This window comes from Anas acuta, chromosome 2 (genome assembly GCF_963932015.1).
Source record: "Anas acuta chromosome 2, bAnaAcu1.1, whole genome shotgun sequence".
Classification (NCBI taxonomy): domain Eukaryota; kingdom Metazoa; phylum Chordata; class Aves; order Anseriformes; family Anatidae; genus Anas; species Anas acuta.
This window is the reverse complement of record NC_088980.1, coordinates 11,182,224-11,208,058: the sequence shown is the minus strand read 5'-3', so window position 1 is coordinate 11,208,058 and position 25,835 is coordinate 11,182,224. Positions and strand designations below refer to the sequence as shown.

The following is a 25,835-nucleotide window of genomic DNA, read 5'->3' as shown; positions in this document are numbered from 1 at the left end:
AACACAACAAGTAACAAAGCTTCAGGTCATTTAACAAACTGTCTGTGCAAAGAAGGTTGGGGGAAATGAAGAAATGATTCCAATCCTTGCCCCTGGGCAGAATTTCATCTGAATAATATAATTTCAAGAGCGCTTGATGATAAGTCTTCTCTATTACAGACAACCACTGATGTAATTAAACTGCTGCAACTGTTCTTATTTTGGATTAAGGGTATTTTTACTCCATCTTATTTTAGATCTGTTCCTAACTGATATAACTGCAGTTTAATTTGAAATAAAAGTGGTTTAGATAGGTTTTGACTCAAACCGCTTAGGAGCAATCTGCTGTTTACTCCAGGAGGACCTGGAGACATCTTGTCAACATAAAGGTGTTCATATGCAGACTTGCACCAAAACATCCAGAGAGTTGAATTTCGGCCAAACTAGTTATTTCACCTTCCGTTATCACACAGGCAACCCCCCGTTAATCTTCGTGGTTCGGCACTCTGCGTACATCTGATAACTTGGCAAGTCAAGACAAGCGCTATCCTGAAGTGCTCTTCTCACCATACTGCAGAAAGCGTGGAGAGGTTTTCAAAGATCAGTAAACAGATCAGCTAAAAAACAGACCAAGAAATGGTACAAATGGAGCAGAAAAACAGAACAAAGCAAGGCCAAAGCACATGATTGAAAAAAATGACCACTTTTGGGAGTGCAGTACTGCTTGGAGAACACAAGGCTCTCCTGCTCCCCCTGATAGCTAAGGTTGAAATCTCAGAAAGTGATTTTTTTCTCTCTTAATTACGCTGAAAGGGCAATTGTGTAAATCTCAAGGACATTCTTGAAAATGCAAGGAACAACTGGAGGCATTTTAATGCATATAAATTTCTCCTTTTCTTTTCTTTTCTTTTCTTTTCTTTTCTTTTCTTTTCTTTTCTTTTCTTTTCTTTTCTTTTCTTTTCTTTTCTTTTCTTTTCTTTTCTTTTCTTTTCTTTTCTTTTCTTTTCTTTTCTTTTCTCTTTTCTTTTCTTTTCTTTTCTTTTCTTTTCTTTTCTTTTCTTTTCTTTTCTTTTCTTTTCTTTTCTTTTCTTTTCTTTTTTCTTCTCTTCTCTTCTCTTCTCTTCTCTTCTCTTCTCTTCTCTTCTCTTCTCTTCTCTTCTCTTCTCTTCTCTTCTCTTCTCTTCTCTTCTCTTCTCTTCTCTTCTCTTCTCTTCTCTTCTCTTCTCTTCTCTTCTCTTCTCTTCTCTTCTCTTCTCTTCTCTTCTCTTCTCTTCTCTTTTCTCTTCCCTTCTCTTCCCTTCTCTTCCCTTCTCTTCCCTTCTCTTTTTTATTTCAAAATAAACGCTTATCATTAGATAAATATGGTATCTGCGGCATTCACGGTATTTACCACAGAAGTGCCCAAGTGCTATTAAATAGCTGGTCCTCGCAATGCCTGATGAGGTAAGTAAATATTACCTGGCTTCTGTATGGCAAGCTGCTATCCCATTCTACAAGGATATTTGCAATCCCATTCTCTGGATGATGACGACCCAGAGAAACAAAATGATTTCACTGTCAGCTCCAATGTCCCTGGAAGCCAGCAAGACACTCCGGTGCTTATACTTAAAAGTATTAATAAGAGAAAAGCAATTTTAAGCTTGGTACTGGATCACTGATGTTCCCAGCTGTCAGTCCTGATGAGTGACATGGGGTTGGAGGCCAGTGGTTCTGCGCTTGTGGAGTTTCAGCCTTTTCTGGTAAGAATGGCTCACAAGGCCAGGGACAGCCCTGGCAGGGAGCGTTGTCTGGAGTTATTAAAATGGTCCACTGAGCCCGTGCCTTTGAGGAGCTACAGCCGAATAAATAGCCCAGCGTTAACCTTTTTAGCTCTGATGTGTGTCAGGGTGAGCGCTGGCTCCTCACTCGAAGGGAATACTCCAGTTCATTAATTTGCTGCGGAAGCGAGGTGAAGGCTAGATCAATGACTTCGGCGTTTGCGGGAAGCACACAGAAATCAGAACAAGTGCTAGTTGTTCTCACCAACACTGAATTCAACCTTGGTGTAACCATTTAACAACAACAAAGTACACAAAATCACACAGGAGGAGTTCCTCTTCTCCTGTGTGCTGCCCTGAGGTAGTACTGAGCCACACACCTGAAGTAAAAATTGGGGTTGTGGCTTCACGTCTTGGCTTTTGCCTGCAAAACCATGGTAGTAGGCCACCCCTAGTTCTGCACTCAAAAGCCAAGTAAGGCAATGGCATGCAAAGAAGAAAACTTCTGGAAAGTTTCATTAATGGCTATGTAAATAGCAAACGCTTGCCACTTAAGGCCTGGCAGGATTTTTGTGCGAAAGCACAGTGAGAGGAGTTTTTGCAGGGCGGAGTTTTAGAGCACAGCAGCCAGCCTGCTCTCCCGGGGCAAACATTTCTCCATAGCAGCTTTATCACAGCTCTCTGCAAGGTCCCACCTAGGCTCAGCAAGCCCAGAGTAAAGGAGTTCAGCCCCTGGAGCAGCTGGTGTTGGAAACTTCAATATGGAGAAATGACAGAAGTCATCCTTCAAAGCTTTGCGGTAAAACTGGAGAGAAGTCTCCTTCTGAGACTAAAATAAGGATGGTTAAAGGCAGGATCAAAACAGGAGATTTTTTTCAAAATAAAATGAAATAAAAATCCCTATCAGCTTCCCTGCTGAACCAGCTCAGGGGTGAAGAACCTGGCCAGAGTGAGGCAGGGATGCAGGGAGCACAAGGAGGAGCTCTGCCAGCCCTGGCCTCCCCGAGGGAGCCCTGAACCCACACCACATTTGCAGCAGGCTGGCTGAGATGGGCACTCACTTTTTGGAAAAAGAACCTCCTGGATCCTGCCAGGACCGAGGTACACAACAGGCACTGATGTAGAACTTGGACCCAGTCTAAGTGTTATTTATTTGTATTTGGCTGTTACATTCTTATGTGGATTGTGATGCTGAGAGCGACTGCAATAGCATTATTTCCTCAACAAGTCAAGTTACCGCCTCAGACAAGAAAGGGCTCTGTGTCTTCCAGAAAGGCAGAAGAAATTAGTTTATGAGATCGGTAATTGTCATGCGTTTACTGCCACTTGTGCAAAATTGCTAATGGTAGACTGTCAGATATAAGACACTGTGCAATCGGAGCAGATTGGAGAGATAATTATAACAGAGCTTCCCAGAACAAAGTTCTCCGTGCTTTTTGTGTTGTTGTTGGTTTTGGTTGCTAAGTAAGAAAAGGAAAAAAAAAAAAAAAAAAAAAAAAGGAAAAAGAAAATGTAAAGGCAGTGCAGCAGACATTGGGAAAGTCCTCCAAAATATTTTCATCGTTGTTCATTTGGGTCATTTGGACGTGGCAGCAAGCTGATTATTTTTACATCCAGGAGTCAGTGAAGATAAAAATCGTGCATCTTGGTGGGGTAAATGTCCCAAGTCTTACCAGTAGTAAAGTAGTTTCCATTCCAGATGGGAAACCAATTAAAAGAAGATTGAGAAGAATGTATTTGTTCTGTGACCAGTGACACTTCAAATCAGAGAATTATTAAAGTGTTTTGGCTATATATCTAGTACTCTGCATTACCAAAGAACAACCTAGCATCTCCTTGGTCATCTTCAAGAAAACATGAAACTCTCAGGACTATATTAAAACATCAAAAACATTCCAAAGAGGAATGCTTTGAATTTTTACAATCCATCATCACTGCAAATGGCAACTTTAATCCTGACTTTGGGTGACCACAATCAGTCTGAGATGGCTTCAGTCTATCTCAGGTTAAAGAGATTGGTAAAAATGCTCAATAGTTAAATATCCATTTTTTTGAGAATGCTGGGTAACAAAAGCTTGTAATAATTTTTCCTTGTGTCCCAAAGAATTTCATGGTTATCCTAGACATTTCTATTGCCTGGCTATGCTGTCTGCTGTGAATCCATGAAAATATTAAGGCACGTCCAACAAGGTGTTAATTCATACCACAGCAGAAGGAATCTTGAGATGTTTTCCATGTACTAGGGGTATTTTTTGTACATTAATTGATCACTGACCTGATACAATTTTAAAGTTCATTAGGAGAGGTGAAGATGGGATCACAGAGAGGTACCATAAGTGACAGAATATTACTTATATATCTTTTACAGTGTGCCAACAGTCTTCTGTGACAGCGTCTTAAAGTAACAATCTGCTTTTTGTTTGCTAAAACTTATGATATATTGCAGTAACTGGAGGCTAAATTATTAAAAAGGATTAGTTCCTTTTCTATACAGGTTTTATTTGAAAAAGCATTGTATAAAACAGAAAAAAAAATAATTCAGGTTAAATTTGCTCTCATATACTCAATTTTGCATTTTAATTTCAGTAAATTGAAAAACGGTCTAAATCTAGTTCAAGAAATTTCATTGAAGAGAATCTTTTCAGAAAGCTGTGCTACTGAAGTTTCAGACCTCACTCACCATGTGGATAGGCAGTTCCCTGGAAGATGCCTGGTGCAGTGAGGGACAGGCTGTGCGTGTGGATGCTTTGGGAATCCTGCATGAGAATATTAAGACATTTCCTATCTTTGGATGCCAGTTCCCTCTCTGAACTTATGAAATGTGTTATCAACTCCTACCTCAAACGCAGCAGTGGAAGGGATCTCCCTCTGTGTAAACAGGCCTGGCCAGACTGCAGGAGCCTAATAAATACTTCTTATGTGAGACTAAGTTTCAAACCAAACTTATTAAACTGTGCCAGTAAATTCATAAGTTCATTTCATTTTTTTTTAATAAAAAAATAGATGTATGAAAATTATTAAAATGCACTAAACCCCATTTTAAACAATACTTTTACACTGATAATAATCAAATTATTTCCTTAAGAACAATGGTCATGAAAGTTGAAGGAGGAAATATCTAATATACAAAGGGAAATGGTGCTTCCTAGGGTTTCTTTTCCTTCCTTTTCCTGTGTTGTACTTCACTGCTGGCCAAGAAAGTTCTCTATTGTGCATCTTAGCTCCAACCCCATTTCATCAGCATGTGAACTCCTATGCCAAGCGATGTGCAGAAGGAGCTCAGGCATGAGTTTATGTTCCTGCTGCCAGCAGTGTGATGAGGCCAGCAACCTCTGGCACAGGGACACAGCGGGGAAGGAAACTTCTCCACTTCCCCACTACTGGAGCTCCTCCACAACCAGGCTGAGGCAGAAAATGGCTGGAGGCCTCTCCTCTGTGCAGGACTTGTTCACACACCTTTCTGTGCACCGAATTAGGTCAGCCGGTCTTCATTGGGCATTTGGATTCCCAAATATTCATTTCAGTAGACCTTCCCTTCCCTTCCCTTCCTTCCCTTCCCTTCCCTTCCCTTCCTTCCCTTCCCTTCCCTTCCCTTCCCTTCCCTTCCCTTCCCTTCCCTTCCCTTCCCTTCCCTTCCCTTCCCTTCCCTTCCCTTCCCTTCCCTTCCCTTCCCTTCCCTTCCCCTTCCCTTCCCCTTCCCTTCCCTTCCTTCCCTTCCTTCCCTTCCCTTCCCTTCCCTTCCTTCCCTTCCCCTTCCCTTCCCTTCATAGGCAGGAGAGAAATTAGAAGATGAGACCGACTTTAATTTTTAAGTGTTAAAAGAAATTAGAACCCAAGTTGGAAATAATTATAGGACCGTTTGCATTCCATTCAGAGGTAACTTAATGCATCTAATCAGTTATTTTGTACAATTTGTGTATAGTAGTAGGTAGACACCCAGCCACATTCATGGTAAAAAATGTAAAAAGCGTAACGCATTTCCCAACCTGCACATGAGGCACAAGCTGACAGATGCAAATAGAGAGAGTAGGAGTGGAGAGGTGAAGGGTAAAAAATAAATTGAGTTCACTAGGAAAAAAAAAAAAAAAAAGCAGTACATCTCCACATAACCAATGCCAGACAGGCATGCTCATCCAATACCACAGTAGGATTATTTCCTACAGCATATTCATGATTGCTTTGTCTACTCTGCTTTTAATGTTTCAAATTATGGGGATTCCACCATTTCCTTTGAGAGTCTCTTTTGCACTGTAACGCTGCTCATCCCTTGGAAGCTTTCCCTGACATTTGTTTCGGCTTCCTTTCTTAATTCCAGCCTATTATTCAAAGTTGTATCCTTTTCTACCCGCTTTTTTTTCCCTTTAACTTCCTCAGTGCTTACACCTTTCAGATAATTGTGGGCAGCTATCTGGGCCATCCCTTGCTGTTGCTTAGCAAGCTGAGAAGCACTCTTTTTAATCTCTCCTTATAAATCAGTCCCTCTAGGCAGCCGATTATTTTTGTTGTTTTTCTGTGAATGCCTTCTGCATTTTATTTTTATTTTTTTGGTACTCTGGCTGAATCCTGATTCCCCAGTCACATAGACAGAAGAGCAGCTAACCAGCTCACTCACCGGCACAGTCCCATTGCTTTTATTGAGGTGTGATTTTTTTCAATGAAAAAATTACACACGTTTTTGGTGCTTTAAGTCAATTTGATAGGGTCTATACAAGAGCTTTCCCTTTCTCCAAGTCTTTTGTTCCCTGCCTCCTTCCTATGGTTATGATGCTGAGAAGATTTCTGGTATAGACCCAGCTTCAGGCTAATTCTCTGCAAAATTGGATACATCTTCTGCTGTGAATTAGCTAGGAAAGTGAATTTTTATCTAGTCAAGGTCAACTCTGTTTTGTCCTTTGCACTTTCTACTCAGCTACCGACACCACAGTAAGGTGATCTCCAGCAGGACTTTACAACTTACAGCAACAATAAGCATTTTTAAGTACAAACACACTTATTTTCTTCCTTCCTTCTGTGAAGACACGTATGTCCAAATAGGTTCGTGCATGTAAATAATTCAAATCATGTCAACGAAAGCATTGGTGCACAAAGTCACTGGCAAGCTGCGGAGATTGGGGCCTCTGTCAGAAGGACGTTGCAGGGTCGCTTCTGCTCTTGAACGCATATGAAACCGTACACCGTGCAAATACGGTCATGCCTTGCAGAAACGCGTGTCTTTATAGGAAAGGGATGCTAGGAATCCTGACACTCTTAATTAATCACTGGGTCCAAAACACAAATATTGTCCTGCTTTCCTTGAAGTCAGGAAAATTCCTACTGCTTATTCTGGTGGATGATTAGGACGCAGCCTCTCATCTACAAATCTGGAAGGATTCATTAATTAAGACCAACTAGGTCAAACCTCCTGACTTGCTCCTTTTTTTGTTTTAATTTCAGTGTTTCATCAAATTCATCATGCAAATTTATATGCTCAAAATTTCATTATTGGGACCCAGAGGTAAGCAAGAAATCTCTTCTCATGAGGCAGAGGAGCCCTGTTGGAACAAATGTTTCATTCGAATGAGGCTGCCACGGCCCCAAGCAGGTTCCTGTGCCAGGGTTTGGCTCCCCCATCCCTGTGCCAAGGGGAGGGATCCCCCAAACCCTTTCTGCAGCAGCCTCCATCCAGCACGGCACCTCGATGGGGAGGCTGCAGGATTCGGGTTTTTCCATTCCTGCCTGATGGATTCACACAGCAAGTGATTGCTCTTTCTGTGGATGTGCCCGACTGCTGAAACACGGGGCTTGTTGTGGAAGCCCCAGGAAAATTCCGTGTGAAATGTTGTGAACATTCAGCTCTTTCTCTTCAGGTCCCTTTATGTAACTTGACAAAAGGGGAAATTTGGAGAGCGGGGTGAGCGTCACTGATAGGGATTGTGCAACAATCAGAAAACAAATAAAATCACCGGCTCCCATCAGCTCAAAGACTGGGGAAGCAAAAGGTGCAGCTCGGAGACACAGGCTGGTGCAGAAGGCTGGATCACCACAGAGCCTTGCGCTGCCTCCCTCGTGGCTGCCTCCTTGGTGCTGGAAAAAGCTCCTCCTGTGGAGCACTGAGCCTGCCAGCCTATTTCATCCCCCACAAAACAATAAACAAACAAAACTGGGCTTCTCAGGTAGGAAGCCTGGAGCACATTTGGATTTAATTGCTTTTCGTTGTTTGGGTCCCGATGTAAGGAACTTGAAAGACGCGGATAATTCCTTGAATGCCTGTATTTCAGCCATTCGGTGCTCAACAATAGGCAAAAAATCTTACCCCTATATAGCAGGGTGCCGGTGGAGAGGCATTGTATACCCTAAATGGCATGCGTGTTGCCATGCTGTATAAAGTAGCGGGCTACAGAGAGCCTAAACAGATGGCTCCAATCCGGCAGTGCATTGAAGAGTAGCCCGGTGGTGGTTAATAGAAATCAGCATAAATGACAATGAAACGAGCACCAGCACCATGAAACGCAGGGACCTGGTGTGGCCAAGGCTCGCCTGCACCTGGCAGCTTGGCCCAGGTGCTGCGGGCGGTGGTGGCACCGCTCCGGCTGAAGGGACACGGGCATCGGGTACGAGTGGCTCTGGGTCTGGGGATGGTCCCCGGGTCACAGCCAAGGCACGAGGAGCTGCCAGCACCACGTGCGGTGCAGGGATCGCCCTGGCGCTGACACCAGTCCAGCACAGCTGGTGATATAAATGGTGATGCCATTTGTTTTTGTTCCACAACGTACTAAAAAATTGCTTTGTTTGGTATAGTCACAGCCTGAGCTTCATTGCTTGAAGGAACTCCTACATCCTACACCTTCTGCTAACCGAAATGCAAGCTGTGGTTGATTTGGGGACAATTACGCCTTTTTTTTTGGTTAAACTCGTGTCCCTGTGAGCCAAATTCTCCCCCTGACTTCCAAGGGCTTATGAAACAGCAGGTGGTGCGCTGCCCTGCCCCGTCCTTCTGCTGAGGGATGCTCCGAGACAAAACGAAACGCAGGAGAGAAGAGGTGTGCGGGGACAAAAAGCAAGGGCTGAGCGTGGTTGTTGAAGGGATGTTGCCCTGAAGGGACGCTTCACGGCACGTTTTGCCTGTTAGGAGCGGGGTGACTGGGGCACTGATGGAGGTGGCGGTGGGTGGGCACCGGAGCTGAGCACGGACACGCGGCTGTGTCCTCATCTCTGGCAGTGAGCGGGGATGGAAGTGGAAATTGGAGAGGGGATGGAAGAGGAAAACCTCGGAGCCCAACGCCTCCCGCCCCAAGAGCGCCTCAGGGCTGAGGCGCGCGCGGGAGCCGCGCCGTGCGCGCCCCCTGGGGGCCGGCGTCGGGGGCGCGCAGCGGCGGCGCGGTCACGTGCCCGTGACAGCAGCGGCGCCGTGCCCGGCCGGCAGCAGTCGCGGCAGCGGCACCGCAGCGCCAGGCGCCGCCAGCCCAGCCCAGCCCAGCCCAGCCCAGCCCGGGGAAGGAGCGGGGCCGGGCGGCTGCGGCCAGCCGGGAGGGAGCCGGCAGCGGCGGGGAAGCCGATGTGAGGAGCGATCGCGGGCGGGCGGCGGCGGCGGCAGCAGCAGCGGCCATGGCGGGGCCCCGCTGAAGGAAGCAGCGAGGGAGGAGGAGGAGGAGGAGAGGGCAGGAGGAGGAGGAGGAGGAGAGGAGAAATCGCCGCATTCCCTCCCGCCCTCCCTCCGCGCCCCGTCCCCGTGCGCGCCCCCCGCATGCCCCGCTGAGGCGGCGCGCAGGGACCTCGGCACCCGGCGCGGCCCCGCCGCCCTCCCTCCTCCCTCCCTCTCCCCTCCCTCCCTCCCCTCCCCTCTCCCCTCCTCCCCTCTCCCCTCCTCTCCTCTCCCCTCCGCGCCTCGAACAAAGGGGGAGAAGCAGCGGGGAGGAGGAGGAGGAGGAGGAGGAGGAGGAGGAGGAGGGCGAGGAGGAGGAGGAGGAGGAGGAGGAGGAGGAGGAGGGCAGAGCCCCCCGCGCCAGCATGGCGGACCGCAGCCTGGACAGCGTGTCGCTGCCCCTGGAGGTGCGGGCCCGCCTGGCCGAGCTGGAGCTGGAGCTCTCCGAAGGTAAAACAGATAAATAAATGCATTATATATATATATATATAATAAATTTTAAAAATGGGGAGGGGGGGAACGCGGGAGGTGTGTGTGGGGGGGGGGCGGCGGAGCGGGCACGGCCCTCGCGTGCGCGCGCGCGGGCGGTGGCGGTGACAGTTGGCGGGGCGCGCGCACCCCCTCCCCTCAGCGCCCCGCGCCCCCACACAGCCCCCACACAGCCCCCATCGCCCCCTCCCCAGCCCCTCGGTGCCACCCCAAAACCCCCCCAAACCCCCTTCCCCGACCCCCCTCCTTTCCAGCCTCCCTCCTCCGTGTCCCCTTGGCGTTCCCTCGGCTCCTGAGGGGACAGGCGGGTGCGCGCCTTTGTGCTCGCCCCCCGAGGCTCGGGCGGACGGTTTTTTTTAATTATTTTTACTATTTTTTATTTATCTCTCTATATATTTGTTCTACCTGTGGTGAATTCCGCCCCCTCTCCCTTGGAGAGGGGGTTTCTGGCGGCGGGGCTCGCCGCTCTCCAGCCTCGCATGTTTTATTACGGAAGATGGAAAAATCCTTGGGGCTGGCTCGCAGGGATCCCCGTCCTGCCAAGAAAACGCAGTTTTTGCAGAAATCTGCCACATAACGTTGGGGCGAAAAGGCTGCTTTTGGCTTGTATCGAGGGGCTTGCCCTCAAGTGCACGCCTCGGGATCGGCGTAGCACTTGCAACAAAACACGCCGTGATAAGGTCACCTCAAAAATGCTACCTAGAGGAAAGGTTTTTTTTTTTGTTAATCCCGTTTATATACATATATATATTTCCTGTTTAACTGAAAGCTTGTGGTGGTGATTTGCTTGGCTTGGTTGATTTTGATGCCCTGCCGGTGGGGAAGGCTCTCATACAGCCCGCACATCGCTGCTGCTGCTGTGGCTGGGAGGGCGAGCGGGAGCCCGAGCCCGCCCTCTGTGCCTCAGCCTGCCGCCAGACAGCTCCCCGTCTCCAGCTGTGGCAGCTCCGGCAGAGAAATGGGGTGCATGGAGCGATTACTGCCCATCGGGATCCCTTGCTGATGGGGATCGAGCGGCCAGAGTGCCGTCAGTGTAGGGTTGTGGTGCCTCAGATGTAAGCTGTTCCTTGCAGAGGCAGGGAGTATCTGTATCTGCTGATGCCGGAGTTGGCTCTTTCCTCAAGTAAAAATGTGCCGTGAGCTTTTTCTTTTAATAAAAAAAAGACAAATGTTAGTGTTCGTTCACCGCCGGCAGGCTGCAGCGCTTGACAGAATGGCTGAGCGTGCCCCAGATCAGTTATTGGAAGTGTTCGATACACCGAGCTGCCTTCCCGGCTCTCCCTAACGGTTTGTAAGGGCTCCAAGCCAGAAAGTAAAATGCGCTCAAGCCAGTTTCAGGCAGGGAGGAGCTGATGTTGACATTGTATTTTCTTTTTAACGCTTTGAGGGGGAAGAGGAGAAGGAGCTACTGATTAGCCTGGGGCTCTCCTTTCTCTGCCTTCCCCTCCCTGAGGGTACCCGAAATAAGAAAAGTTCAACGCGGTGTTCCCTTCCTGCGAGGTACTGCCCATCCACCAGCCCTTCTCTGTGCTGTGGAGGGAGCAGGGAGCACTGTCGATACCACGGTGTGCTCCTGCTTTGTGCTTTTTGGTGTTTATCACACCACTGTCTGCACACCGGCAAGATGCTAATTAAAGCAGATGTTAGTAAAAGCTTTCAGACGACCAAAATCAAACTGACTTAGATCTTCAGTAAGAAATACGCTAATTCAGCGTGCCGGAGTTGTAATGCAGTTTTATGGTACAGTTCCTGTTGCCGCAAGCATAATCCAAGAAGACTGGGAGGAAGCAGGACGTGGTTTGCAATTGGACATCTCTATCTGCACTGCTGTGCCTCCCCTGGAGCTAGAGCTGGAATGAATGTATCCCACTGACAGTATCTTTCCTTTGGTGCCACTGACGTTACACCCAGCAGACAGCATGGCTCGTGTTTTCTGACTGTGGCAGCCTAAATCAAGATTGGTTGGAGCTGGGAGGAGGGAGGAGAAGGGGCCAGCATCCTGCTTTCGGTGTCTTTCCCCCAAGCCACTCTTGGTGTGCTCTTAGTCAAGTAAATTGCAGTGCGCCGTGCCTGGGAAAACTCAACCTGCCGCCGCGTAAAGCTCCTCACTTCAGGCACGTGTGTTGCACATTCTGGCCTCTTCCCAAAACTAATGACTGCATAGGGCAGGATCAGTAACTCGTCAGGTTTTGTTTCAGGGGAAGGCTGGTCACAGTGTGGCCACACTAACTCAGAGTTTGGTGGTTTTCAAGTCAATTTCATGCATTTTCAGGCCCCGAGTGTGCACCCCTTACATGTATGCTGAACTTGACCATCATGTGCCAGCCCGCTGGCTTCAGTGGCGTGTGATCACTGTGGTGGGCTCCAGCCTGTGCAGAAAGGTTTGCAGGACTGAGGTTTGAATATGTGTCCTGCTCACCATGTGTTAGGGTGTCGTAACTGCAGAAAGCAGTAGCTGGGCAGCTGCACGCTTACACGCGTAGTTGGGTCTCATTGATAATGTTGGGAGTGAAGGGACTGCCTTGAATTCCGTCCCTTTACCTAAAGCAGACGTAGTTTCCCCTCTCGTAGCCAAATTCTGCTCTCCGTGTTCAGCTGCACGCTGGGCAGGGGCTCACTTGCAGCGGCAATTCTACAGCAGGTACCTGGGCAGTGGCTGCCGGGAAGGTAGCACATGCTTTTTAGATGACAGGGCAAAGTGCCTTTTTTTTGCACGCATTTAGGCAGTTCTGTGCTGTTCGTTGGTTTCGAGGGAAGAGGAGTTTGTCTGAAAGGTGTTTACTTTGTGTTCTGCTAAGATTGTTTCTGGCACTTGTAACCCACTGGTTATTGTGGGCAAGCCGCACGCCTTTTACCTCTCTTTTGTTGTGGTCCGAATGTGCTTTTTTGTTTCAAACATAGCTATTTGAAAGGTACTATGGATGCAAATTAGGGTAACCATTTTAGATTTTGTTAGTTTCATTAGTATGATTTAGAGGCTGAAGATCAGTCAGAGTCAGAAATGTTTACCAGTGTCCTCCGAGCATGTGTGCCTGTAGCCTGCCCCACGAGAGAGAGGGAGCCTCGCACTTTGATGAGTGCTGAAAGTGGCTTTCATGTTCACGCGTTGGCATTTAATTTTATGTTCAGCTGAAGGCAGCAGTAGCACACTTCTTGATGGTGTTTTTACTTCATTTTGGGAGGGGAAAATGCTTCCCTGTTTCTCAGAACTGAGAGGTGCAGCACTGTAAGTCTGCTAAGAGTATTAGGAGTGAGTTGTGGAATCTTTTTTATCCAGCCAGATACTCTGAAGGCATTTGTTTTGCTGTGCTCGAGTGAACGTGGCTGAGGCTGGCCTGTTACCTACGTGTTCTGTGACGCTGCAGTGGGTTCCAGGGAGTGTCCTGATGCCTGTAGTGCTCCAAACTGTGGCCTTTGGAGGCTGATGCAATCAACGTGTCACTCGGCAGTGGCTGTTCTTGAGGGCCGCTTAGAATTTTACGAGGCTTTAGTTTTCTAGCTCTGTATAAAATTGTATTGGATGGAAATAGATGAATCATCTCATTTTTTTTTTTTAGATTAACTTGGGAGCTATTAACTGAAGAACTCATTTAATAAAACCAGGAGACTTGAAATATGTTGTCTTCCTGTTTAAAATGTAATTTTACAACCCCTCCATTCTTAAAAACACTTAAGAATTAGAAAGTCCCTAACATATTTTTCTCCTTTTCCCCTCTAGTTAAGGTTATACAGGGTTATATTGCCCTGCCAGTTACTTTCTGAACCAAAATTAATCGGGAAAAGATGCTCTATATTTCCTCCAGTATTTTATCCAAGTGTCAGATAGCAGAGCTGAAACACTTAGAAGAACCACAGACGCCACATGGAAAATGTGAAAAACATCCTGTTCAGAAACTGTTCTACTCATATTCCATACTATACGTCCAGTCCTCTTTCATTTTAAACAGATGAGGCATAGCAGGTTTTGGTAAGCTTCAGCCTTTCTCCAAAGACTGCTTTCAGAAAGCATCAGCGGATCTTCAAGGAATGGCTGCTCCTTCCCAAAGGCACTGGCCTTGAGCTCAGGTGATTAATTTGGCCCTAAATTTTGGTTAGATCTGCTGGCTTGGTGATAGGCACTCATCTTCTTTGGGTTGATTGGGTTGTTGTCTGGTTGGTGCATTATTTTATAGGTGCAAGGTTTGTCATTTACTGGTGCCCGTTAATGCACAGTGCCTCCTGACAGAGGCAGCGAAGCCCTTGTCCAGGAGAGCGATGCTGTCAGCAAAAGGAACGCCGCTCTCGGGAGGGAGATGTGGTTGGCAGCGCCTTGCGGGGCCACCGGACCCCGCCAAGCTGCCTGCCTGGATGTAGTCACTGGCGTGGGGCCAGAGGGCTGCAGTTAGCTCCCGCAGTTATTATTCCTGCCTGACATTTGCCAGCTGACTCTTCACCCGTGGAGAGGTTTCAGAGTGTGAAAATTTCAATAACTACCACACCTCTGTGATTTGGGATGTGGAGTCATCCTTTTAATTCACTCCTTGAGAGAGAGTGCCCTGCTTAGCAAGTGGGTATAACCTGCACAATGACAGAGTGGTGATACTTCCCGAGTTTGGGTGAGAAGTGAACCAAGAAATTCAATACTCACTTTTGCTTCTGGTTGTTTTCTCTTTTTTTTTGTCGTTAGGGCGCAGTTGGTTCATGTTTTCAGTTCTTTTCCTGGCAGGGAGGACGAACGTACTCAAAACACATCAAGCTGAAATTTTCACATTACATACAAGATCTGAGGTTTTAAGCAAATATGTCAAATGCCATGAAAATTATGATAAAATCAAGAGTGCTGGCAACAGGAGTTTTTCTTCCTCTGCAAGATGAACCTCCTCTCATTGGCTGCTTTGGTTCTTGGATGGTGTGCCTGCAGGAGAGGGAGAGTTGCTTGGTAGTTTTAAAAACAGGTTCCATTCACTCAAGAGTTAATATCCATTTGCATTGGAAGGCGCTGGAATTTGAAGTCTTTTCTTTTTTTGGATGTGTGTCTACCTACTTCATCTCACTGTGATATTTGGACTTCAGGGCATTTAATGGGCGTAGCTGTGTCAAAAGGACTTGCTGTCACTCATTCAGCCGAGGTATGTTGTAAGCCTTGTAAAGCAGACTATGCAAATCGCCGGGATGTTCCCAGAAGAGCTGTCCCGGAGGCATGCTGTAAATACACCTTTATTGCAGGCTGACGTCGAGCAGCACTGATGCCCAGGGGTTACACTTCATAGATCACTCCGATGATCTTTACTGTGCTACCCAACAGACAGACCTGAGCAACTTCTCCCAAGGATGTGTGAAAACTGCCGGTGGGGTGTCAGATTTATAGGCAGAACGGGCAGAAAGTGGTGTGTTTGTAACAGGGCCACGCGTTGTGAGGAGCTGCCCCTTGCAGCTGTGGGGAATGTCTCTGCCTGTGCTGCACGGCGCAGGGAGCACAAGCCTCTGCTTCTCCCGTGGTGGTGGGTCGGCGGGCTGTCCTTCTCTGAAGGTACTGACCTGCCTGGGTTACTCCTTTGTAAGGTGAAAATTGTCATTTTGAGTCAAATAGACTTGATCCCAGCAAACCAAATCCTCTTTCCTACTGCAGAAATCCAGATATAGCACGCCTCTTCCCTTTGTGGTTCGCTTTTCGCAGGGCAAACTATTTCCCTGCTATGCAAAAGGCCGATACAACAAACTAATCCTTGATGGAGGATTTGGCCCAGGAGTGGAGAGCAGCAGGAAGGTCAGTGTTTCTCCCAGGGGCCATCAATGGACTGCTTTTGGTTTTCATGGCTCGGGATGGATGTTTGCGGCGTGATGCAGAGAATCCTAAATGTGCCGTAGCTCTTCTGTACTTAAAAATGCATTGACTGCGTTTTAATTTTTTAAGAGGCTATTTGTATGGAGCGTCAAGCAGGACATATACTTTTTCAAAAATAACTGCTTTAATTCCCTGGCAACTGTCAGACCAGATGACTCACCGCAGCGCAAGATTCAGCACAGCACAGAACAGCTTTGACACAAACTCTTAAGCCATTTAAAATTAGGCATGCAGATTTCCCTGCCTTCCCAGTGGGTGAGCATCAGTGGTACCTTAGCCCTGGTGATCCCATTCTGCCTTTCCTTGGCCCCCGCCTCCGTTCTGCTCTTTCTTCCTGGGAGCCCAGGTGCAGGCAGCGCTCACCCAGCTGAGGTTTGGCAAAACAAGTGCAGCGCACAACGGTGACACGATGGTGCCAAAGCCATGTTGGGTCTCGCCAGGGCAACCTGATGGCTCCTGCGGGACGGAGGGAGGCAGTTTGATAGGCGTAGCAGTCTGCTGGACATCCAACCTGCCATGCTGCCAGCTGTGTTCAGTGCTGCCACCTGGAAAATTGTTACAGTGTTTTGTAGCAGAAGGTAACATTGAAAAGTATACAATGTCTCAGTTCAGCCCTCTCCTTTAAAGAGTATCCTGTGTGAAATGGTTGGAGGAATGAGACAAAGAGTTCTTACAAAGTATCCTGACAAGGTGGATAGGAAGGAAGTGTGTCCTGGGACTTACAGAGGTATGAAAGTGTTTTTTGCTCTCCAGAGACTGAGCTGGAGCAGTGATGGGCCAGCTTTCAGGGCGTTTGGAGCAGTGCTTGCTGTCACCCACACAGTTGGGTCTACAGAATGGTGGCAGTTGAGGGGAAGAAGGGGCTCGTCAAATATTGCCTGCTTATTATGGCAACAGAAGGGAGTATTGGGACCTGTGTTTGGTCTTACTGCTGTCTGGATCCAGAAGCCATACCTCTGCATTAACCGTGGCATCTGATAGTTCTTCATTTACATCTTGGCTTGATTTGTGTGTAAGATGAAAATACCAAAACCCAAAAAGATCTGGGAAGTCTGGTCTGGCAGGAGCTGCTCAGAAGCCAGGAAAATGTTGCTTAAACCCTGTGACATCCAGTGAAGTGTCAGCATGGGTCACAGAGCCCGGGGTTTCACTGGGGGGCTGCTGGCTGAAGGCCTGCCTAGACCAGGAAAGGTGCCGGGGCATCGGCAGGCTGCTGGCAGGGCTATCGCGGCTCCTCCTGTTTAATGGAGAAAGAGACCAAGCTGGTCCTCTGCATCCTGGTATCTCATATGTAACAGTTTGGAAATTTTACAGAAACAGCTTCCTTCCAAAATCCATTTAGTCTGTAACTACAGTCTTACACAGCTACACACCTCCAAGATCATAGGAATGAATGAAACTTAGCTTATTTATTTATTTATTCATTTTGAGGGGAAGGAATACCCTTGGTCGTATTAAGTCATATTTTTCATTGTTAATTGCAAGGAGAATGAGCAAAACCTAGCATTTTCCATGCCACACCTCCCTTATCCTTGTTGAAAGAAATGTTTTTCAAATGTAAAACCAAACAAAGTGATGGCATTGCCGTGGCGTGAACAGTTCAACTGTGGTAAAGACTCTTAAAATGAAAATTGCACTTCAGATACTGTACTTCTTTGACAGATGCCTGGGAATGAACAAACAGCAGTTAAATGATGAAAGAGTAAAATGTAGAAATGGCCCAATCCTATCCTTAATGGCAACAGCAAACCCCTGTGCTGAGTTCTCAGGAAGAGGCTGGTTTCATTTGCCATCTTTGTTTAGTCTAGGAAAACCAAAACATTGTTTTGAGGATGGCATCCTTTTTTCCTAAGTGTTATGAAACGAGGGGTTAGCTTTTTTGGAAAAAAAAATAAAAATCCTGTTGGACTGCGGAGTGATTTTTGCTTCTAAGAGGGCGAATTAACGGGTTGGCAATACTTCTAATTGGCTCTGCATCTAATCAGCCTCGTGTTGCAACGGGGAGAGTTGGTTTGGTGTGTGGAGCAACAGCAATGGGGCTAGCGGGAATGACATTTCCTGTTTGTTTTTTTTATTATTATTATTATTATATAATGAAAAAAATGACTTGCAATCTGTGTTTATGAATATTCTGCTACTCATGCAACTGACACATTCCAGTCCCGAGGTTTTATCTGTGTCTCTTACAAGCTCTGACTTTGGCGAGACGAGCATCCGTACTGCAGACTTGGAGAGTTTGACAAAACAGTTCAGATGAGGTCTTTAAGAGTGACCCAGAGTAGGGACATGGACTCAGGGGATTAAAGCAATCCTAATCGACCTTGGTAGCCAGGAGAAAGTTGGAGGGTTTGTTTGGGTTATTTGACAAATCTTGTGTTGGGGAAGGAGGAGTATTTTCTGATAGGGGAGAGTTATTTATGTTAGCCGTTAAAAACATGAGAAGTTCCAGCTCCTGGAAAAGGAAATTAGACAAATTCAGATTGGAGATAAGACTGAAAATATTACTAAGGCTAGATAAACACTGACACACTTACAAATAAAAGAGGACTCAATGGCTTTCTGAAAAAAGTGAACCCACTGGTCGACGTGATGGAAGGCTCCTTTCTAAGAAATACCGAGTGTAAGAAGGGTGTGTACGTGAGCCACTGAATGCACTCTTGAGCAGAAATACACAGTGCCATGAGTACGTCCGTGATGGCATTTTATAAAAGTTTTAGTCCAGTATCAGGAGCTGTATTGTCCTGGTAACTTGAAGAAACACATCAGTACTGGAGACTTCCAGGTTTTGTGGGTTTTCAGCGGTGAAGACATTGACATTTACTTGCAGTAGTAATTTCTTGAAAATCAATAGTGACCACTGCAAGGCCATACGTACAGCACAGTCTGAGAGGAGATCACGTACAGACCTTGGTGATGCCTGCTGCAGTACTGACTGCTCCTGGGTTTTACCAGCAGCTCAGGTGACTTCTCTGTAAGTGTGAAGTGGCAGAACGATCACATTTAAAAAGCTCTCTGAATATTTATCATAGGCGGCTTAATTGTTGGCTTTTATGTAAAGGTACTGGACTTCTTAATAATTTAGATGAAGAATAAGAAAACAATCAATTCCTCGGAAGATCCTATTCCCTGATACTTCAGGGAGGTGAGGTATGCACTCAACAATGAAATGAGTTGGAACAAGACAAGTAGTGTTTTCCTGGTTTGGTTATACCTCTTATTTGAGCTTTCATACAGTAAGTATATATCTAGGGATCCTTTTTTAGCAGAGGGATCTGTGTATACTGTTTCCTTCCCATTTAGTATTTTTTATTAATTTTTTATTATTTGTAATGCCATATGTGATCCTAATGCACCCTAAGTCCATGTTTTTTCAGTGTATTAAGTTACGGCTAAGTAGAAGAAGACCTTTCCTGCTGTGAAGGCAAAACCAGTTTTCATGGAAAGGCTTTGCCGAAATGGCTGATTTCTTGGCTCTGATGTCTTTGATTTTTCCTAACTGGTTTGTCTCGGTAATTCAGACCTGTTCTCTTGTGTCATGGCAGTCAGTGAAGGCTTTAGGAGCACTGGAACTGTATCTGCCTTCGTTCGTGGTGCACTGTGCTGTCTGTGAAACATGTTTGTTCGTTCAGAGTTTCGCAAGGCTGGTATCTGTGACCCGCAGATGCAACCACTTCTGGAGCACAGTGAAAAAGTAAGGCAGTCCCCTCCCTCTAAGCAGTGCAGAAGCCTGCACATCGAGGGAATCTGCTCCTTCGTCTGCAGGAGGAGAAAGGAGACACTTCCTACTAGTCCAGGTGCTCTCTTCTCAAGCATGAGGATGCCTTAGCCAGTGTTGGCTGCTGGTGGTACTTCTGAGGAAGGCTGGTGCTCCTGGCAAGTCTGACGGCTTCTCTTCAGCCTTGAAGGTCAGGCTGCTGGCTGCTGCTTGATCCATGGAGGTGCTGTGGAGCCAGGCGAGGTGATCGGGTCACCTTGCAGCAAGTAAGTGAAGAAGCCGTGTGGGGGATGCCTGGAGCCAGAAATAGGCGCAGTGATATTACGTTTGTCATGGGCTGCTGGGCCGTTTGGAGACATTTAGTAACTTTGGTAATTTGGTCCATAACAGTTTTCCTTCCATAACACACTTTTAGACCACCAGTGCAGGAAGACTGGGCTTCAGTGTCGATTTCTCTGTCCTCCTGGGGTCAGAGTCTAGGGGTCTAGGGGTAGAGGGGTCTAGGCTGCTTTGTGCACTGGCTCTTTGTATTACTCAAGCAATGTTGTCCCAGACCACAGTCCCTCTGAAGCTTAAAGAACTTCAAACCAAAGTTGGTTGGCGTTGTTTATTATTCCTAAGTGGTGATCTGACTTTGCCAGAACAACAGGATGTTGGGTTTTTTTTGATATGAAAGTGTCACCTGCAGTACTAGGTCTGTTACAAATCACTCAGAATGTCAGACTGCATATTGCTGTTGCTTCCAATGTACTTGGTTCTTTATTGTAATTGGTTAACTCCTGTGAATTATAAATGCAGTTTCAGATTTAGTTTCCTTTCTGAGCCATTCTGCCTCAGGATATATTAGAAATAACTCCAGGCCTCACGTTCCCCTATTTTTTTAGTAGAATGAGTATCTAGGACTAAGTTAGGCTGCAACTCGGAAGAAGGAAGCCAACTCTGCTTTCCAGTTGACTTTTATAACATGAAGATCTTGTTGATCTGAAAGTTACAGTCCTTTCACCTCTGTTATAGGTAACTGAGGTACGTCTTCTGTAACTCACATGTCCCAAGAAGTCTCTACCCAGACTTCTCGTTAGATATATGGGGTTTTGCTAGCAGGGGCATTGTGAAAAGGAATGGTTTGGAAAAGGTAACTGCTGCTAAGGCGGTAACTGTTGGTTATTTAACATCCTAAGATGTTCTATATGCTTCATCATAAAAAAATTGCTCAGATGGGTATGGTAGGGTTAAGAGAGAGAGAAAGAAGCATCTCAGTAACTCTACCCTTCCGAAATACCATAGCATCTGTTTTTCCCCAGCCTCCTTTTGAAAATATTGTGGGACTGTTGTCATGGGCTGGGTCAGCGCCGCATCGCTTTCTGCATTCCACTCCCCAGCCCAGTGTGGCTGGTAGCGCAGTTGTGCTTCCAGACCTGGGCTCAGTCACACGGGTTTGTGGTACAAATACAAAGAAATTACAGTAGGAATTACAAGCAAGGGCATCATTGAAGTTTTCCCAAAACGTAAGTATGGCAGGAGTCTCGCTGTAAAAGCAGAAGCTTTATTTACAGGGCCTTAAATAAGGAGGGAGTTTAAGAGACCTGCCAAAAGAAATTCTTGTATTTATTTTTTCCCTCAGACTGAAGTCCAGTTTACCTAAAAATAAATGGCAAAAGTTATGTTGGCATCAGGAGCGCCCTACTGGGTGTAGTTCCACTGAAAGCTATGCCTGCGAATAGTCACAAACAGTCTGTGATATTTAAGGGGCTGTGGCTGAGCGCACGAACCTCACCTCACAGATGCCAGTTCTTTGCTCTGTGTCCAGCCCTCCTTGGTACTAGGAGAACGCTTTGCATTTCACACGGAGCCTTTACGTGCGTGCAACAACAGGCCAAAGCGTGCTGCCAGTGAGAAAATACAGAACTGCTCATGACTGGAGAAGCAGAGCTTAAAGAAGTTGTTACTAATTTGCTGGAAGCGACGTGATCACAAACGCTCCGTAGCACTTCTGGCACTCCGTGAGAGGTAACACATGCTCCCTGTTACCTCTTCCGATGTGACGGAGAAAGAGAAAGCCAGCCTGTGAGAGAGGAACTCCTGCTCTATTTTTTTCCTTCCCCTCATCTCCCTGCTCTCTTTCTTTCCCCTTGTTTCACTGTTATCTCTGACCTTTGGGGCCTCTCTCCAGAGGAATCCTGCCCTAGTATGGCAGACAATGGTAAGCCACCATCCACCCATCGTGTCTCAGTCCATGAGCAAAATTCCTGTGTTGTCTTTCCAGCACTCCCCCCAAACAGCACAGCAGGCTTACATGCAATATCACATTGGAGATAATTCATGTTACACCATTTTGCAGTAACTTTCTTTCCTTGTTTTTCCTCTGTAAAAGAGTGCTTGTGAGATATGTCAGACCAAACCTCAAATCTTTATTCTTACGTTGATTTAAAAAAACTTCCTGACTTGCAGTAACAAACCTGTTAACTACCTGAAACACCCAGACTGTATAGACACTGCCTGAGATATGTGGATTGTGCCAGTCATGTTGATGTTTGCTTTTTTTTTGTCATCGCTGTTTACCTCTACTTTATCCGATTTACTTAAAGCCAAATTAGCGTGTTCTCCCCACAGTCTGAGGCATTTATAGAGAAAGCTGCATCTTCAGTTTCTCAAAATCTGATCTGGCGTTATGCCATTTAGTTTCCATCTACAAATGTGTTTTTGTTGATAATACCTCCACGCTGTGGTTTTCTTTTTCTTTTTATTCACGTGAAACCCTCGCTAAACAAAAATACAGCTTCTGTAGCCTGAAATTACAAAGGAACTGCTTGCAAGCAGCCCGCAATGCTTTCTCCATGATGAAAGCCATTTCAATTGTTCAGGCGTACAGCATGGACTAGAAACTGTGTCTTCAAATCAGCCTTGCATATTGATGAGCACACCTGTTAGGGAAGCAGTGGCAAGTGCTGAGATTCATCTTGTCCCGTGCCACTGCTAGCGGGGTGAAGAAAAACGAGATCGTTTGTCAGTGGAAGTCTCTTAAATCTGGAGTGCAGCCTTATCTCTGCAGTAGCCCAACACCAGCAGAAGATGCTGCCTGTGCAGGGGGTCACCATTCCAGCCATGCCTGGATTTAAAAACAAAACCAAAAGAGACAACAAGAGGAAGAACATTTTGAGTTTTTTTTTCCCCCTGTGTTTTTTTTTTAATAATTTTAAAAGGTGGATCAATTCAGCAGTTTGCTACGTAGTGCAGCGTGGTAAGTGCGTTCAGTGAGAACAGGGATGTGAGCAGCAGGGATGGAGGGAAGGATGGACACATCGGGAAGGGATGTGTACAGAAACATCTTAATCCAGGTTTGCTGCTGAGTAAAATGTTTCATGTATCCACACCATCTGAATCGAAGGAGAAACTTTTCTACTGGGAGGGTAACAGAGCACTGGCACGAGTAGGAGCACAGAGAGGCTGTGAAGCTGTGGAGTCTCCTCCTTGGAGAGCTTCAAAAGCTGCCTGGACGTGGTTCTGGGCACCCTGCTCTGGGTGGCCCTGCTGGACCAGAGGTGCTGCCAGCCTCAGCCACTCTGAGACACCTCAAAAATGTCCATCCTTCACTGATACAAAGAGAATTTTGCACTTCTTTGTACATTTCTCCTGGATTTCACAGTGTATGTGTTCCTTGGAATGACACGCTGAGCCTTTTCTATGGTGTGTTTAGGCCTGCTGCTGGTGGCTCCTCACCTGAGACCTTTCGTAGCACCAAGTTTGTTAAATATCAGTTTTAATTATGTCACACACATAATGGTGATGGTCAGTGAAAGCATGCAGTGTGGCAGTGTGGGAGGTGAAGCATGGTGCATTAAGCAGAGATTGGATTTTGAAATCATTTCACTTCACATAACTTCACTGATTTTGGTATGCAAAGCTTGATGATGGGGGTGAATTTACATCTTAGGGAAATGACTGGGATTCAGGCGGGGGTGAGGTTGCTTCTGGGGATTTTAATTCCACCATCATGACCATCGCTCAGGTGTATGACTGTCCCTAAAACGATTCCCAGTTTCTACCTGTCTGAAAGAAGGCTGGATCTCTTTATATCTCTGAAGAAATAGTTGCTCTGTCCCTGCTTCTTTCTGGAGCAGGGACATGAAGAGAACTCCATGGCTTTGAAAATCAGTGTGTTTGATTCCTCATTAGCACTAATTCTAGAAATGAAAATATCCTGAGTGTTGATGAGGTCTTGTATTAGTTTCACTAGGACCTGTGCTAAGAGTTGCGTGCAGCTGTGACCAAGCACTGAAATACTGTGTGTCTTTTCCAAGTCAGTAACACAGAAGGGAACCTCCAGGCGAAGCTAGAAAGTGATCTGCAGTTACTCTGCCACTGCAGACCCCGCAGTAAGGTCTTTGTATGAAAAGTTCTGGGTGGCCGTGGGCTTTGGGAATGGCAGGCATCACGCTATTAATTCTTCCCCAGCCACCAGGCTTGCTCTTTCTATTAAAAGGGAAGTACAAAGAGAGCTGGGTTACCTTTCTGGGCTATGAACACAGCTTTTAAATAGAAAGAACTTCCACATCCACATCGTCTCCTGCCTGCTCAACGAGCAGCTGCCCATAGCTTTAGCAAGAGGAAGTTATGTGGGGCACGGTCCCGATTCAGCAAGGCATTTGAAGCATGTGGTGAGGCTCACCGATCCTGCCGGCATGGCTGGGGTCAGCAGCTCGTCCCTGTGCAGGAAAGCAAATCTTTGTCATTTTCATTGCTTGCTTAAAGAGAGTAATGGGGGGATCGACAGCCTTGTTTGTCTTTTTCTTTTTTTTTTTTTCACTATGGTGTGAAAAGTTAGGGATCTTAACAGCATTATTAATCATTTCATTATTTATTTATTTTTAATTACGCTCCACTCCACTACATATTTAGCCTTGCCAGATCATCAGATGAGGAACAATGGGACTGGTGCTATCTGCTTCTCATGCTGTATGTTTTCTCTGTGCTTCACTGAATGTGGTAGATTTGAGAGATTTCAGGTGATGACATTGAAGTCTTCATTTCTCTAAGTGCTCTTCTCTTCTCTTCTCTTCTCTTCTCTTCTCTTCTCTTCTCTTCTCTTCTCTTCTCTTCTCTTCTCTTCTCTTCTCTTCTCTTCTCTTCTCTTCTCTTCTCTTCTCTTCTCTTCTCTTCTCTTCTCTTCTCTTCTCTTCTCTTCTCTTCTCTTCTCTTCTCTTCTCTTCTCTTCTCTTCTCTTCTGAGAAGGGAACACGAGGCTAACTGATAGTTACCTCTTTCTTCGTCCTTTGACATTATATGGAAAAGGCTTAATTTCTGTAATTTCAGGGAATTTAATAGTGTATTACTGTAATTAACACATGAAATAAAAGATTCTGTTCAGGATCACAGGAAGTGATTACGATTTGGTTTGCATTTTTATTTTCCTTTCCCTTTTACCGCCCATCGTGTTGTTTTCTTCATCATACCTGTGACCTACCCAACTTGGTCTGAAGCATCACTGTTTTCCTACTGGTTTGTTTTGCTTCATTAATCTGTATGAAAATGTAGCAACTCCAAGGAGCTGCTCCTGTAATATCCCTCTTGTAACATCCCTCACTTACTCGGAATTTGCCCTGAATAGCAAAAGAAACTTCGGGGTTGTTTGTGCAGTGAAAGGAGTGGCAACATCTTTTTGTTTGTACCCACCACTAAAGGTGTGAAGAGGGTGAGACTCTCCATGTGATGGAGTAACTAAAATTGAAGCATAAAACCAGAAGTGGACAGGGGCTGTGTATGCCATACAACAGCCACTAGCTCAGTTAAATGGGATCCATTACAGATTTTAAAATCAAGGTGTAGAAACATCTCTTGAGGCAACGGTTTACTTTTTTTTTTTTTTAATTTGTAAGCAAGTTGCTTTTTAAATTGCAAAACCAGGTGGAATCCTGACATCCTTATTTCTACAGGCAGCGTGTAAGTCTGTGCAGGTAGGCTTACAGATGCAAAGCAATATGCATGCAGACAGGACGGGGAAGGAAGAAACTCACACGCTGCCTCCTCGGTGAAGAAACCTTCCCACTTAAGGGCATGTTATCTGCAGGAGCAGCTCCCGGAGGCACGCGCAAGTTGCCCACATCCTGAGTCACAGATTTTTCCCCCGCTTCGTGGATCAGATGTGGGAGCCCCTTCCCCACCATGCCTACAATTCCTGGAATAACTGCCGGGGTCAGGAAGGACACGGGACAGCTCACTGTCACTAGGAGGCCTTTGAAACGAGGGCAGAATTTGTGGGGTTGTGTGTGATGCTCGGTCTCAACTCTCTGGCACAAGAAGATAATTTTAAGCCTATTCTGTTTATTTCTTCTCAGCGGTGTTTTGGCTTTTGTACTGGCTCACACCCTTTCTAATGAATCACCAAGGCTTTTGTTGTGAAACTGACTTCACAAATATCTTTATTCCAGCTAGTTTTGGGGGGTGTATGTTCCC

At 46.2% G+C, this 25,835-nt stretch overlaps 1 protein-coding gene across 5 annotated transcripts in view; it reads left to right on the top strand.

Moving 5' to 3' along the window:
• Nucleotides 1-9,115: 9,115 nt before the first annotated feature.
• The window catches only part of DIP2C (disco interacting protein 2 homolog C), a 311,434-nt gene continuing 294,714 nt past the window's right edge, over nucleotides 9,116-25,835 (top strand). For 3 of the 5 annotated variants that reach the window (XM_068673477.1, XM_068673476.1, XM_068673475.1), the window contains exon 1: nucleotides 9,117-9,807. In XM_068673477.1, coding sequence (XP_068529578.1) covers nucleotides 9,723-9,807 — 85 coding nt within the window. In that variant the 5' untranslated portion in view covers nucleotides 9,117-9,722. Of the gene's footprint in view, nucleotides 9,808-25,835 lie in introns of all 5 variants that reach the window. The other 2 variants (XM_068673474.1, XM_068673473.1) reach the window with 1 other exon arrangement.